Source organism: Malus domestica, chromosome 05 (genome assembly GCF_042453785.1).
Source record: "Malus domestica chromosome 05, GDT2T_hap1".
NCBI lineage: Eukaryota > Viridiplantae > Streptophyta > Magnoliopsida > Rosales > Rosaceae > Malus > Malus domestica.
In genome coordinates this window covers 35,625,267-35,640,288 of record NC_091665.1, presented here as the reverse complement: position 1 = coordinate 35,640,288, position 15,022 = coordinate 35,625,267, and the positions used below count along the sequence as shown (strand labels likewise).

The 15,022-nt window shown below is 37.3% G+C and overlaps 2 protein-coding genes, 1 long non-coding RNA gene and 1 pseudogene across 6 annotated transcripts; 1 reads left to right on the top strand and 3 right to left on the bottom strand.

Moving 5' to 3' along the window:
- Nucleotides 1–864: 864 nt before the first annotated feature.
- Nucleotides 865–4,665, bottom strand: LOC103435376 (uncharacterized). The gene is made up of 10 exons (XM_008373768.4): nt 4,511–4,665; nt 3,412–3,454; nt 3,121–3,240; nt 2,954–3,021; nt 2,308–2,416; nt 2,152–2,220; nt 1,983–2,040; nt 1,501–1,736; nt 1,359–1,410; nt 865–1,231 (listed from the first exon to the last, which is right to left on the bottom strand). Exons 2-10 carry the CDS (start codon nt 3,412–3,414, stop codon nt 1,164–1,166), a joined length of 783 nt encoding a protein of 260 aa, XP_008371990.1. The 5' UTR covers nt 3,415–3,454; nt 4,511–4,665; the 3' UTR covers nt 865–1,163.
- Nucleotides 4,666–4,685: 20 nt separating this feature from the next.
- LOC103435377 (uncharacterized) lies at nt 4,686–7,720 on the top strand. 2 transcript variants are annotated; one of them, XM_017332087.3, is made up of 11 exons: nt 4,686–4,962; nt 5,113–5,459; nt 5,534–5,617; nt 5,706–5,836; nt 5,911–6,008; nt 6,208–6,296; nt 6,395–6,503; nt 6,595–6,749; nt 6,908–6,978; nt 7,159–7,273; nt 7,409–7,720. In XM_017332087.3, exons 2-11 carry the CDS (start codon nt 5,217–5,219, stop codon nt 7,553–7,555), a joined length of 1,242 nt encoding a protein of 413 aa, XP_017187576.2. In that variant the 5' UTR covers nt 4,686–4,962; nt 5,113–5,216; the 3' UTR covers nt 7,556–7,720. The 2 variants fall into 2 exon arrangements, with proteins under 2 accessions (XP_017187576.2, XP_008371991.2); XM_008373769.4 differs by having other exon boundaries at nt 4,779–4,962; nt 5,168–5,459.
- A 566-nt stretch (nt 7,721–8,286) lies between these two features.
- On the bottom strand, nt 8,287–14,941 carry LOC103409081 (metal tolerance protein 10-like; annotated as a pseudogene).
- On the bottom strand, nt 10,538–11,668 carry LOC103435379 (uncharacterized). 3 transcript variants are annotated; one of them, XR_011580691.1, is made up of 3 exons: nt 11,387–11,668; nt 11,103–11,261; nt 10,538–10,975 (listed from the first exon to the last, which is right to left on the bottom strand). It is a non-coding gene; the product is annotated as an uncharacterized lncRNA (long non-coding RNA). The 3 variants fall into 3 exon arrangements; XR_003773574.2 differs by having other exon boundaries at nt 10,538–10,986; nt 11,387–11,647; XR_011580690.1 differs by having other exon boundaries at nt 10,538–10,992; nt 11,387–11,617.
- Nucleotides 14,942–15,022: the final 81 nt, after the last annotated feature.

Genomic DNA, 15,022 nt, shown 5'->3' with positions numbered 1-15,022 from the left:
TATTATTATGGTTGAAATCAAATATTTGAGCTTAATTAGTCAAAACTCCCACAAACGGCAAATATGGAAATCCGCAACAAACCAAGAAGTATATTACCTTCAGTTGTAGTATCTTCATCACCAACTCGTAAACGAAAGCGGAATTGAATTCCAAATTTTGGTTTGGAAACTAGGGATTTTTCTTCCTTATTTCCAAGCATAAAGAGTATCTAGAGTCCCTAATTCATTGCAATTGTATAAACGTGCACTAGCATAACTTTTCCTTTTTCTTTTTCCTTTTTCATAAAATACGAGCCCTTATTCTAATAATACGAAAAATATTATATCTTGGGGTTACACATACGTATCATTAGCTTTGTACGTACTAAAATTAGAATAATAAAACGTACCATTAGCTTGGCACGCACCAAATAAAAAATTACATAACCTATCACAATTTTTCTTTAGTAACAAACTAAAATACTAATACGTACCCATATGATCTACATTGGATATGTGGTGCTGTTGAGTTGCGCATGCTGGTTATTATTATTATTAAAGGAATATGGAAGATTTGAAAATATTACAATTATTTAGGAGAGGAAAGAGTTTGGAATCGGAGACACACAAATGAAAACGGAACACCCTATCAATATGATTTCAGTTGTGCATGATTTTAGCTTTAGGTGATCATCTAATATCTATAAGACTGAGATCCCAAGTGAAAAGATGTCAAATAAGAGTGCAATTTTGAATGTTCAAATTGTGCTACCAAAGATCAATCATATTGAACGTTTGAATGTTCATCTTAACTAAAGATCAATCAATTGCCTTAGTCATAATTAAGATTTAATTTGATGCAAGCATTATGTTAAACAAAAAATCTAAATGGGAAAATAAAATTTATAGACTAATCAATACAAATTGTGCTACCAAGAAATGACCACGTCAGGAGGAAAAATTTCTCGGTTGATACTAATTTGGAAATAAACTATTCTCAATCAGCCACAATATGCACTAACAGTGCAAAGTTTTGAGATCCACTAAATGATACAGCGTTGGTTTATAACCATATAGTTTTTCGTCTCAAACATTAGGAGTGAGAGCGTTTCGGCCAGAACATGTACCAGATGCAAGGCCAGAAGTCCACTCCACAATTCAGTGATGTTCATCAAGTGATCCTCTTAAACGAGCAGAACTGCATTAACACACCCGTCGTTCTCTGGATTATTTGTCACCTGAGCATACTTCCCTGCGTCAACCATAAAGAACAGATAAATGCAGCAACATAAGTCAGAATCTAAACCATCCAACTTTAAAAGAGTGTGATGGCAAAGCTAAATGAGATGGCATCAGCTAAAACGCCAACCGGAACTCACCCCATACAACTTTCCCGGCAGGTGTGACTAGACCTAGTTCACTGACATTCACCTGATATCCACAAAACAATTAGATAGCGCAAAACACCAAGGGGATTGGCATTATAAATGGTCATAAATCATCACATAACCAAATACGTACCTCAATGATGGTTCCCTTGGTCAAGACACCAAGAGATGTATACATTTGACCGTTAGGATTCTTCTTCACACCAATGATCTCAAGGTTAAAAGTGGCTTTAAGTTCAGGATGTGTCACATGAGATTTGGTGAATCGCAACCCACTGGGACGGATAAATCGCTCATACTTGGGAGGTTTTCTTGTGAAACCAGGTCCCACAAATGTGGCTTTTGTGACCATCCTCTTCCATTGCTTGGCTACAATAAAGAATTGAGTAAATAAGCAACCAGGGACTAAGTAATACATTCACATGAAAATACTGGCATCAGTTTCAATTATCCTCAATGTCCCATTATACAAGCTTTAGCAAGAACACATCAGAATCAAGAAATCTTTTTCGGACAGAAATCCAAATTATAAATGAAAAATTTAGAGAACAAATCAACCAACAGAACACTTCGACTGCTATGGCAATAGAGAGGGAGAATTTGTAGATTACTTACTTTTGCGTTTCCCAGATCTAAGAATTTTGAACATCTCATCTTCAGCCACAGGCCTTACCTAGAGAGGATAAAAAACAGTCCAAAAGTTATATTAGTGATTAGCATACAACAAAAACTGATTCACACAGAAAAATGGAGACAACAAGAAGAGCGTGGCATATGCTTTTACCTTAGGCAGAGGGACTTCCCATTTCCCAGCTTTCTCCTTCCGCTTTTGCTTAATAGTGTTGTTCAAAATCTATTTCCAGCATAACCTCAGATAAGAAACATGAACAAAGAACTTCCTTTAAAAAATTATTATTATTAATAACTGGAAATCCCATACTTTCGCACGTGTTGTGGTGTCACGATCCAGCAGATATGCTGGAATAGAACCTTCATGAACATCATCATCCACCTTGCGCCTAGTCGATGACTCCTCATGCATAATCAACCTGTGGGCATTCACAAAACAAAATTTTTATTTTACGTATATATATAAATTGTCAGTAGCATGAACACACAGAAAATGCAATGAAGTATCGACATAAAGACAAACTACCACTAATAGCAACTAAACAATATAAAAAAGCGCAAATAAGTAGAGTGCAGCCTATGCAATTTAAATATGATTGTAACTATGTCTATGTGTATATATAACACCAAATTGATAGTCATGACGAGTGCCATATGAAACTAACTGTTAAAACGCATCAAATGAATGTAGTTTAGGTGCCAAGAGGTACGTAGTAACAGTCTATTCTACAGGGAAAAGGACAATCATATTAATGCATCTGAATATGATTGGCTAGATGAAAAGCTATTACATAATACGTACAGTCTATTCTACAGGGAAAAGGACAATCATATTAATGCATCTGAATATGATTGGCTAGATGAAAAGCTATTACATAATAAGATATCATTGGTAAGAAACCTAATCCATAGAACACAACAATTAATCAGATTAAATGCCAGGTAAGAGAACTCACGTTTTCTTCATGAGAGCCTTTTCAGCATAGCGCTTCTTAGCGAACATCTTACCCTTGATACCCAGAGCCTGTTCCAATGCAAACATTCCAAAGAAACAAAATAAGCTTAACATTCCAATTTGATTTTCACTTTCCAAGAAAAATAGAAGAAAAGGATTGGAATAAACCTTCTGAGCAGTTTCAGAACGCTTATGAACGAGACGAGCCTCCTTCTTGCGCTTTCGCTCGAAGTGGTCAGGACGGTACCCATACCGCTTCCTGTGGAGGTCTATGTAATCTCCCTGCGGCTGAATTTCACAAAAAACATTGACATACAATATTAAATGCGTCCTAAACATTATGAAAGCTTGAATTTCACAAAGATGAAGGGCATACAATATTAAATGCATCCTAACCAATAAGATAGCTTAAGGAGAAAAAAAAAAAAAAAAAAAAGCAAAGCGAGATGAAGAACAAACCATAGCTACTCAGAATTTGTCGCTTTCGGTTTGTTGTCAGAAACTGTCACACAGAGAGAAAAACTGTCATACAGAGAACGAATCTATAAAAACATAATCACAAAAATAAATTTAATTGAAACTAAAATGGATAACTATCAGGGAAAAAAAAATGAATAACCATTTAACGGTAACAATGAGAATTTTCCTTGACCTGGCTTACTTCCTATCGTGTGATTTCATCCGATAACAACAATGTTCAGAACAAAATTTCAGTCATTTAAATTCTCAAACTTGTTGAGGGCGAGAAAGACAAGAGGAAGGATAGGCTGAGAGGAGGAGGTGCGGCTGTGAGAGAGCTGATGAGGAGGAAGAGAGTTTGAGAGGGGATCTGTGAGTTATCCAAGGCTAGGGTTTCTAACGTGTGGGTTAAATGTTAAGATTAAGCAGCTCTAGCCCCGGATCCCTTATCATAAATAGCATCCTTTTTTTGCAATAATTGCATAGCATACCCTAAAAACTCATTACCATATGCCCTGTATCACCCTTTTTTCTCTTTATTATAGAAACGTAAATCAGAGAGCTTCTCCAACTCCCTCACCGTCCTTCGTCTCACATGAACCCTAGCCCCAAAATATACAGAGTAAATTCAAAAAGTTCAATCTACATAACTAATTTAGCCCGACTTTTTTGTATCGAATGTAAAAAATGGTAGTCGTGCAGCTTGTGCTTATATAATCATTCCCTATTCACAGAATTCCAGTAACATGCTTAACGATACGACGGATAAATTACAGCTCCAAAACATCAAATAAATCACAAATATCAAGACTCGAGCTTTACTTCACCCTCAAAACTGAAATTTTATCTTCCACATAAATTAGAAAATCAAATTTACTCTTTCATTTCACCCATGCTTAACCAGAATACGCAATCACATACTCAAAAAATTTAACCCCTTTTATTTCACTTCGTTCGCTTAATTCAAATTCAAATTCGCCCACCATAGCAGGCCTCCATAGCCACCAAGAAAATAGTTTAACAGTATATAAAAAATAAAATATAAATTCAAGAAAAAAATATTGAATTACAAACAGCCATCCATGTGCAAAGTTCGTACCTGTGAGTTTGAGGGAGCCCTAGGGCCTAGGAAGAAGACAGGCCGAGGAGCCGAAGAGCCGGCGATGTTGGAAAGAGAGAGAGGGAGGATGGAGGCGGTGAACTGAAAGGGAAGTGCTCGGGGGGTTTAGGGTATAGCTTATTAGAATAACCAATCAGAAGAAGCCACGTGTTTATTAAGAGAGAGAGAGAGAGAGAAAATTGGGAAAAGAAAAAGCCCAACGGCCCATAATCTCCATTATCCAGCCCATCTCACCCGCCCTAAACCCAGCTTAACCCCTTTCTTCTTCTCTTCTTCTCCAACCTTCACAGAGCATCACCAGGCATATACCCAGCTCACCCGCCGTAAACCCAGCTCACACTTCACAAAGCATCACCGGCTGCGCCACAAGCCACCGTCCACGCCCCTTCTCTTTTCCCTCCAATTCCGCGCTTGACCTGGGATTATTTCAGGTAATTTTTCTCTACACTCTATTTAAAATTTCAGGGTTTATCGATTAATTGAGTAGTTGTGCTATGATTTGCATCAGTTTGTAATTTTATTGACTTATTAGATTAATTCATGTTTGTTCTGATTAGAAAGCTTGATTTTTTACTGGTTAGCTTGAAGCTTGAAGCTTTAGCTCATCAGGTACCTTCGTGTTTTCGTTGAGTTAAGGTATATTCAGATTTGAGAGTGAAGAACGAACCCTAAATTGCTAAAGGAAATGGCTGGTACTCTGAAGGGTGATGGTACGGAAGAGTTTAAGGGTCTTAGAATCACATCACTGGACGATGATAGTGACCAAGAAGAAGAACAAAGGGAGCAAGATATTGCTATGGATGACGATGACGAAGAAGAAGAAGATGAAGAAGCAAGAAATTCGGTTATTTTGGGTTTTTTGAAAAAGCCCAAGAAAGCCCGGTCTCTTCTTCGTCATTTCTTTCCTTCCAAGGCTGGAGGGGTTCCTGTATGCTGTTGAACCCTGCAATTTCTATTTATATACAAGTCGGACTTTTCTGATGTTTTCTCTTTGTCATATAGGCTTGGCTGGATCCAGAAAATTTGCCATCGGGGAGATCGTGCTTTTGCGACATATGCGGCGAACCTTTGCAATTTGTGCTTCAGGTGAGGGATGATTGAATTTCATTTTATCTTTATTATGCCTTTTTCTAGTAATAAAAGTTGTGGTCTTTTGTGTTTGTTGGGTGAGTAGGTGTATGCGCCGGAGGAGAAGGAATCTGCTTTTCATCGAACATTGTTTGTTTTTATGTGTACATCAATGGTGTGTCTTCGTCGTGATCAACATGAACAATGGAAATGCCAGCGGGACAAGCCCTCTAGAAGGTATTGTTCTCCCTCTCATGTCTATGCTGAAGGATTTGTAGTTTGTGTTTCTGATTATGTGATGATTTTTATAGCGTGAAGGTTTTTCGCTGCCAATTACCCCGCGATAATCCTTTCTACTCAAGTGAGCCTCCAAAGAAGGATAGTACAGACGACCCTCTTAAGGCTGGAGGTAGCATATTGTTTCACTTGGCATTTAGTATTTACAGTTGCTAGCTTTTGCTTATTAGTTATTGCTAGATTTTTTAAGTATGTTCAACCTTGTTTTATGTAAATTTATGCTGATCCTTCAGTAATGCAGTTTGATGTTTTTTACATGTTCTGCCAATTTAAGGGACCTTTTGATGATCTTTGCCCTTTGATTGTTATAGCTGCACTCTGTAGTTGGTGTGGTACCTGGAAGGGGAGTAAACGCTGTACTGGTTGCAGAAAAGCACTTTATTGCTCAGAGAAACATTGGGTAATTGGATTTTTTGGGTTTCTGCAGCATCTTTTATCCCCTGCCAAATAGCAACAGCCATCCCTAAAGTGTACCCAATTTTTTTCTGTTGTTTGTAGGTCAAGCATTCTCGGTCTGGTCATGAACATGATTGTCAACGATTGAGGATTCAGCTGGGCGACAGTAGCTCTGCTAACAGTGAATCCACTTCTACTGTAATTCTAAAAGGCAAGTACATAGTTTAATTTTCTTGGGAGGCTTTTTGGGTGGGTCCTTTCAAGATCTTAATAAACTTCTTTTTTTTTTCATTTGTGAACAGTTGCAAGCAATCATTTATGGCCAGAATACAAAATTATACAGGAGCCTGAAAGTTCGTATGACACAGAAATGCCTGATGATAATGTGGGCACTAATTCTTTGATCTCTAGTAACCGGATGGATGACGGGCTAATGTCGATAGCAGACAATTTTACGGTATTAATTGTTCTCTCATAATCAACGTTTATATTGTCCTTCTATTGATAGAAATGGTAGTTGTGATCTGTACTCTTCTTCCCCCATTGTTTTGCTCTGATAGGAGAAAACTAGTTTTTAGCTACTTAAACTCTTACATGTTTATACCTCTGTAAAAGGGTGATGGTGACAGAAAGAGCTGGGCTTCGTTCCATGTGCGCATAGCCCTCGCCCCTGAACAAATACTAAGGTGATTTATATTTTCAATAAATCGTGCAAAGTATGGATGTGATTTGATGCTGAATGTCATGTTAAAGTTTTTGGAACTTGTTGCATTCCTTCGCTTTCATTGATCATAACCATTATTTCCTCTGCCCTATTTTACTTTACAATTAATTGATCAGTTTCAATTTTTTTCCCCAAATAACAGGTACTGTAGGAGTCCAGGTGCTACACCCTTATGGCCGGTGTCAAGCGGCCGGCCATCCACGGCTGACATTCCTAAATGCAGTTACTGTAGTGGCCCAATGTGTTTTGAATTTCAGGTACCAGATTTAACAATTGTTCGTTTTGATTGAAGCCCGATTCCAAGTTTTTGCATTTCAGTTTCATTTACTACGACGATTGCCCTTATCTTTCTAGCAAAATTTGTTAACCTTGTGCATTATTGTTGGCTTCAGATTATGCCTCAGTTGCTATTTTACTTTAACGTGAAGAATGACGTGGACTCGCTTGATTGGGCTACGATCGCTGTGTATACATGTGAAGCCTCCTGTGATGCAAGCGTGGTTTACAAAGAAGAATTCGCTTGGGTTCAACTTTCTTAGCCATTTGCTCTTTTGCCTGATGCTTTGTACCCTTTAGATATGAGATCAAGTCCTTGCTAATATTAGTCTTGAATCAAGTTGTTTAGTTTTCTTATTTATCGGAACGATAAGATTTTGATTGTCAGAAGCTTTCCCATTTTTCTTATTGGAATGATGGGATCTTGATCATGGTGTTCAAACCCTGTCAACAAGGACGGGCTGTCACTAGTCGCTGGTCGCTGGTTTTTCAAGTTTTCAGTTTTAATAGTTTGAGAAGTGGAAGAGATATAAGGACGACCTTATTACCCTTATTTTTAGGTTTTCACCCCTAAGTGAGAGGTCATAGATTTGATTATTCTAAATGGCGAGTTGCAATACCGAATTAAACAGCCTTGTGGTCCCTAAACAGAATCATTCACTACAAATTCTCTCTCTCTCTCTCTCTCTCTCTCTCTCTCTCTCTCTCTCTCTCTCTTATTAGTGTACAAAATTAGGTGATGTTCAATGTCCTCAAAATAAAGCTAGGTGATGCTGGAAATAGCAAACATTGTAGGACCAACTTCCCAAACACTAGGAGTTGTTTTCCTGGCAACCATTTGGCCTCGTAAATATTCGGTCTCCACTTTACTAGGGGATGTACTGTATTCAAATCTCATAAACGACAAAGTGTCCGAACAGATTGTTGTTTACATATTTCAATAAGCTTTAACATTTGGAATTTATATCCCATCATATAGGGTTTCTATGTTCAATTCCTCCGAAACATTGGAATTGATTCTTTATCAAAATTAAAATTAAATAGTTTTAAAAAAAATTAAAAAATAAAAATAAATATTGTTTAAAACCTTAAACAACCCTTGTACAATAATTATAGCTCCAAATTAAGAACACAACTTCTATTCCACTCTTCCTATCTGATTTCATTGGTCAAGACGGTGCTAACTTTGCATTGTTGTGCTCAGGCCTGTGAGTAGTCTCACATGAACGAAAGCTCGTTCCACCTCAGGAACGTTTTCGATCTTTTCCTGAAGCGTCTCTCCGATGTTATGTGCGTGGCTGAGAGACATGTCTCCGGGCAAGACAATGTCAGCCTCCACAAAATAGTTGCAGCCAAAAGTGTATGCTCTCACCGTGTCAATGTGCTTGATCTCCTTGTCATCGTTCCATATCAGGTATGTCAATTTTGCCAAGTACTCTGCTGGTAGTTACCACACATTTTCCATCACTGTTTTCGCCCAATTCCCCATGGTGTACAAAGCAATCTGCATCCCATTGTGTTTCAAAATTCAGTTGCGTTCGTTGCCTTAAAATAGTTTAGGGTTAAGTAGTTTTTTATCTTTGTGTTTTGGTCGGATTTTCAATTTCGGTCCATCTGTTTTCATTTCGGTCAATTTGGCCTCTATGATTCAATTAGTAAACTATTTTGGCCTTTTCCGTCTGGTTTGACCGTTTGGGCGTTAATGTGCGCACGTTAAACGCATAAAGGCTCACACATCAAAATAGACGGAAAAGGCCACCGCCCACATGTTTACAACAGGATCAAGAACTAGGTCTTGCAGATACGTGGCATAATTAACAAAATTAGGTGTTCATTAGTTAAGAAGCTGAAGTACTAACAATGATAGCTCCAACAGGATCAAGCCACCAGTAAAACCTGATTGCTAAAACTGCAGCTGCAAGACCAATTCCATTAGTGATGACATCAAACAGATGATCTTGAGCGTAAGCTCGAACAATTTCGTTCTTGAATCTACGACAATACACCACCAACACAAACTTCACAACTGTTGCAGACACTATTATCCCTATCATCCATTTTTCTTTCACTGGATCCATTTCAGGTTGAGTCTGCATGAAAAAAAAAATACATATATTATATAATCACCCTATCGACAAATGTGATGCTAAAAACTTCATTCCATATCTTGCGCTCAAGATTTCTTGCGTTACAATCAACTAGTGGACTCTTGAATACCTTCATGAGAAGTTGCCGGCCAGATTCGAACAATATTTGAGGTCCAGGAGTTGCCATTACAGATGCAAAAACAATAATTCCCTGCAATGCAATTGAGATTTAGCGCATGAAGTAAAGTTAGAACTAATTGTCCAAAAAATTAGGTTTCATATTCTCATGAACATAATCCTACAAAATCATTGATTTATTGTGCCTGATTCGATGCCATGAGATTGACTTTCTAATGTTCATTCAAATGCTTACCACCGAAAGATCTAGCGAACATCAATATATGAAATACATCGCAGAATTTAACGGCTACATGCTCGCTCAAGATTACATGCACGGGAATTCAACGGCTACATGCTCACTCAAGATTACATGCACGGGGAATTCAACGGATGAATGAGATCCACTTAAAGGCACTTTATGCTATACATTGATGCATGGTAGAATGACCATACTTACCACAGGTTGCATCCGGGCTTTACGAATCGGGTACCGATACTGATTAAATGAACCAAAGAATGAAGCCTGACAAGACGTCTAAGAGAGAATCCAAAGTTGAAGCAATTACTGCCAAAGATCTGCTTTCAACTGAAGCATAAACTTTTGCCACGAAAAGCACCAAGTTAGCCACATTAGATGCATATATTGCAATCCTTTCGTTGCCCGCAAGTTGGTTCACCTCATCCCGAAACCAAAAAATTCAATGCAGCAATTAAGAAAAAAGCTTGTGCTTAAAAGGTATCTTCTAAAGCGATTTTCTAAACTGCTTTAATTTACAGGTAAGGAAATTTGAACTTAGGTGCAAGGGCACAGTGCATTGACCAAGAGTGGAGTAGCCGAAATTTTACACGAGGGGCCTCACATCAGGGCCGGTCCTGAGTTTTTTGGTGCCCAGTGCGAAAGTTCAAAATGTGCCCTTTTTAGTACAGAAACATATGTTTAAAATAAATATTTTGCGAGGTTAATCACATGTATGTGTAAAAAAATCATCACTAGTAGCATGCAAAATGCCTTCCAATTTCTATCATGTATGTGCAAAATTTTTCACATCAACCAAATTATGATTAAAAACAGATGGAAAATCACATATACGCAGAACGCATTAAACACATCCAATACATCACAATCCAATCACATATTCATCCAATCATATAAAATAACATATCCCACTAAATTAATCTCAACTGCATACCATGTGAACCACCAAGTTGTTGAAGAGAAGAGCATGCAAGAACCGGCGGTGCAACTCCGGTGACCAGTTTCGCCTTCGTTTCCCTGTCCATCTTTCTCTTTGTTCTTGTTGTTCCCACCACTGTCTCCACTCACGGTGTCCGTGGTGGAACTAGTAGCCGGAGCCGAAGAAGGTTCTTTAGCCACCGGTCCATTTGTCTTTCCAATGCTTTTTTTTTCCTTTGGAAAGGCTGAAAAGCACCCCATTTCTCTTCATCTCCATCACTATAGCCTTTAACTTGCTCCTCCTGCCATTACCCTACACCTAAAAATCAATACTTTCCACTTCTTCACCTCAAATTTTATAAGCAACCAAACAAAAGGGCAGTCACAAAATTTACTAAAATTGATGAAGGTGGAGTCTTTTTTTTATACCTCTTCGAGTGGTGCATCTGGAGTTGTATGAAATCCGTGTTAATGGAATGAATTCCTCAAAAACATGCCCCTCACTTGAAGTCTGCTCAGAACACTTAGATTGTCCATGCAGGTAATTTGCGGTTGCATCTGAAATCTGCTGCTTGCACCTCTCAATAGCTACAAAAAAAACCCCAATTTTGAAAACAGAAACCAGAACAATTCAAGCAAAAGAAACGAAGCTTCCGACTTAGAACACAAAAATTAAGCTGAAATTTGAGAAGGGTTTGTGTTCTCCGTAGTACCTTGGGCTTGGGCAGTTGGGTGACAAGCTCCAAGCAGAGAGGGAGCTCCCTTTGAAAAACTTGAATCTTATGCCTCTCCTCCATGCCCAAAACCTGGACGACTTGTCCCCTTCAGATACCCTTTATGTTATATTGATTTTTAATCCCCAAAACCTGGACAAGTTATCGCCTACAGCCTTTATTTTGGGCTTTGGACAAATTTTTTTTTATACCTAATTATTTGGATTTTGTTTTTTGGGTGCCCCATTCAACTTTGGGCCCTGGACAATTGCCCCTGTTGCACTGCACCTGGGCCGGGCCTGCCTCACATAAGTGTTAAAAAAAAGGATAATATTTACAAGAGAGTGTAATACATGTTTCAAGTTGTGAGCTAATTAAATTTTTCAGGCGCTAAATGTTTTTTTTCATGTTGAAATTAACCTTCTAATATCAAGTCAATAAAAAGAGTAGTTAATCAAAATAAAATATCAAGTCAATGAAAAATGCTAAGAAAAGTATGTTTTTAGGCCACATTTTGGAGACCAAATGATGTTGCAATTGATGATTGGATTTCTTCTTTAATGATTTAAAGAAGTAGTTCAACCATTAACCACTATATCATCATGTGGTCTTATAATATGACTCAAGTATATGATCTCTCTAACATCATCCCAAGTCATATCCTAGCTCTGTCACTAGAATAAATTAGGAATTTTCGAACAATAAATGAGAAGAATGGATTGGGAATTTGGAGAACAAAATGTATGAAATTTTAAAAATTTAGTTAAAAGTTAAAGAGAACATAGAGATTTACAAACCTTAATATTGTTGTGGATGGGAAATTTAAAGGAAAAAATATATGAAATTTCAAGAAGGGGAGGTGGAAAAGCTCATAGTTTATTATTCTTTCAGTCGGCAGTATAAAAGAATATTTTTTTTATAAAACTAAACTATACTTTAAATTTTCATTTTAAAAGTTATTGATTTGTTTATAAATAAGAGTTAAATTTAGTTTTAGGATGAGTGTTGTTGGGATTGAAAAGAAAAAAAAAACCTCTTTTTAATTATTGATGAATAAAATTTAAGAGTTTTGTGTAACTAAAAGAAATACAATAATAAGTTTATAAAAAATTAAAAAAAAATTATATATATATATAATACTAAATATTTATTAAAAGGTGAAAGAGTGAGGATAGGCCTTAAGCCTAAGCTAGGCTTATAGTGCATCAAAATCAACGACAAGCCTGAGTTAAACTTCCAGGCCAAAAACCCATCTCAGAAAATGAATCTATCTCATTGAATCCCTTGAGAAGTTTATTCTGCCTCTTGTAATATATATTGTGCAATTTTTCTCTGCCTCTCTGTGATGGAATTAGAGAGAATTTTAATGCTAATTTGAGTTTAATAATATGAAAGTATTAAGAGAAGGACATAATAAGAGCTTACTTAATGACTTCATAAAAGTTCCAAGGCCAAAACAAGAATCCATGCTTCTCTCAGCTAGAAGCTTGAATTCATCCATGTTGAGTGTGAGACCCTGGAATTTTATAAGTGTTTTTATGAACTTTGGAGTACCTACATATTTTACAATTTCTAGTTCCTTTTAAATGGGTGATAATTTTACTTGAGTTCAAAGATTATTTTGAGGTAAAAAGATGAAAGTGGACGAGATTACGAGCTCGTGGCATCTTTTAGATTAATTTTCAGAGCTCGAACGGACTTATAATGGAACTTTAAATATGAAGGGAGAACATCATGTGGCAACCAAAGAATGGCTGACTTTGACACATGGCAGCAAAGAATGGCTGGTGCTAATGCATGACTAAGATTTATAGCTTAGCATGAGCTGGCTTTACTAAAGCAAAAGGTGTAATGTCTTAAAGCCCTTTGTTACCTTATATCGACACCTCTTATGCATGCAAATAGGTAGTCATCAAATATGACTAAGCTTATCAATCTCCACCAAAACTAACCAATTGGATACTAGTGGTACTGCCCCATTTCTCTATACATAGGAGCTTCGCTCAATTGTTTTTGGAAATGAGGCAGCATGCAGCATGTGAGCTCTCGTAGGAAAGAGATGGAGATAGCATGCATGTTAAGCCTTTGCAAAGAGAAATTATGAGAGTTTGACATGCAATAGTGCATGCGAACATGTTCTAAACTTATGCTATATACATATAGGTTTAGTTCTTATACATTATATATGTAGAGAGAGAGATTAGAAAAGATAAGGGTGGAAGAAATACATGATGATTTAGGAGTGATCAAGCAACTTACTCAAGTACGTGGAGTTTAGCTATTGCAGTAGTGACGTGGATCTTCGTTTTAACTTTGGAATCGAGGTATTGGTGAGGAATATTGCTTGCTTGGCTTGGAGACCATGTAGGGGGATCCTCACTTACTCTAGTTATGGAATTTTGTGAATGTATGTATATGTAAATATACGAATGCTTGTGAAAGCTGTATAGATTTTGTTGTGATAGAACCATGAGGACAAATAGTTTTGTTTTATATTATGATATGCATGTTGTTTTATGCTACAAATTAAAGTGATGACTTGAGAGTGAATGGGGCATAGCGACCGCCTTGGATTTTGATCCCCTAAACTTCTGGAGGGGCTACTACGAAAGGATTAGTACAGTTACCTTTCTAGGAGATGTACTAGGATATCTAACGGTAGAGCATTAAAGGACACTCTCGCTACACCTTACCATAAGTATATTCGTTCGGAGTTCGTCCAGGTAAGGGGGTAGTTGGTCATTAGACCGGTCATCAAGCATGTAGTGACTTATTGGGATCCTATTTTCTTTTTAAAAGGAAATTGTGTGAGCATACAATCTATTTTCAAAATTAAACAAAGCTTTTGTTGTGCATCATTTTCCTATAATATATATAGTGTTGTATACTATTTTCAAACCTAGTTGGGGTGGATTCCCTAAGGGGGAGCAATGAACGTTTGTGATGCTCACCCCTACTTTATTACAGGACCAGTGCATCTACAAATAGACGATCTGGACTAAAGTCGGGACAAGCGTTGTTTGTTACTTGTCAACTTCTCGGTCGTTCATTGACTCTTTCTACATATTTTTATTTGTACATATACTTGATTTCCTTACCGTCTTGAGGGGATCTTTTGTAGCCAAACTCAACGTTTTGTATTTTTCAAAATCGTACTAAAGAGTTGGTTTAGTATGATAATTGCCTTTAACTCTTTGGTTTTGTTGTAGATTGTGAAGTTTTTTTCCTATATAAAAATTTTATCCAAATTCCGTTGCCCTTTTATTCTTCGTTTTACCAAAATGATTTCCGCTTCCGTACTGCTTAAAAATAAATTATTTTACTCCCCTCAAATAACCTTACGTTCTATTAGGAATGTAGTGCTATAGTGTTGGATTTTAACACTATAGTATTGCGTTACTAATAAAGCGTGGCACTGTTACGTGCCTGTTTTTAAGGCGTGACATTGAGCCTCCATGATGCCTCAGTTGGCACTGTCACAGTCTCTCCCGTCGCGTCCGGCGACAAGAGCTCAGTCCGGTAATCCAAAGAATCGGTTCGAAGATCCGCAGCCATTTTTCTCAGCAGAAAGAGTTTGCTGGGAAGGCAACGAATGACAACTCCATTAATCCAACTGAAGAAAGAATCTTAAAACTT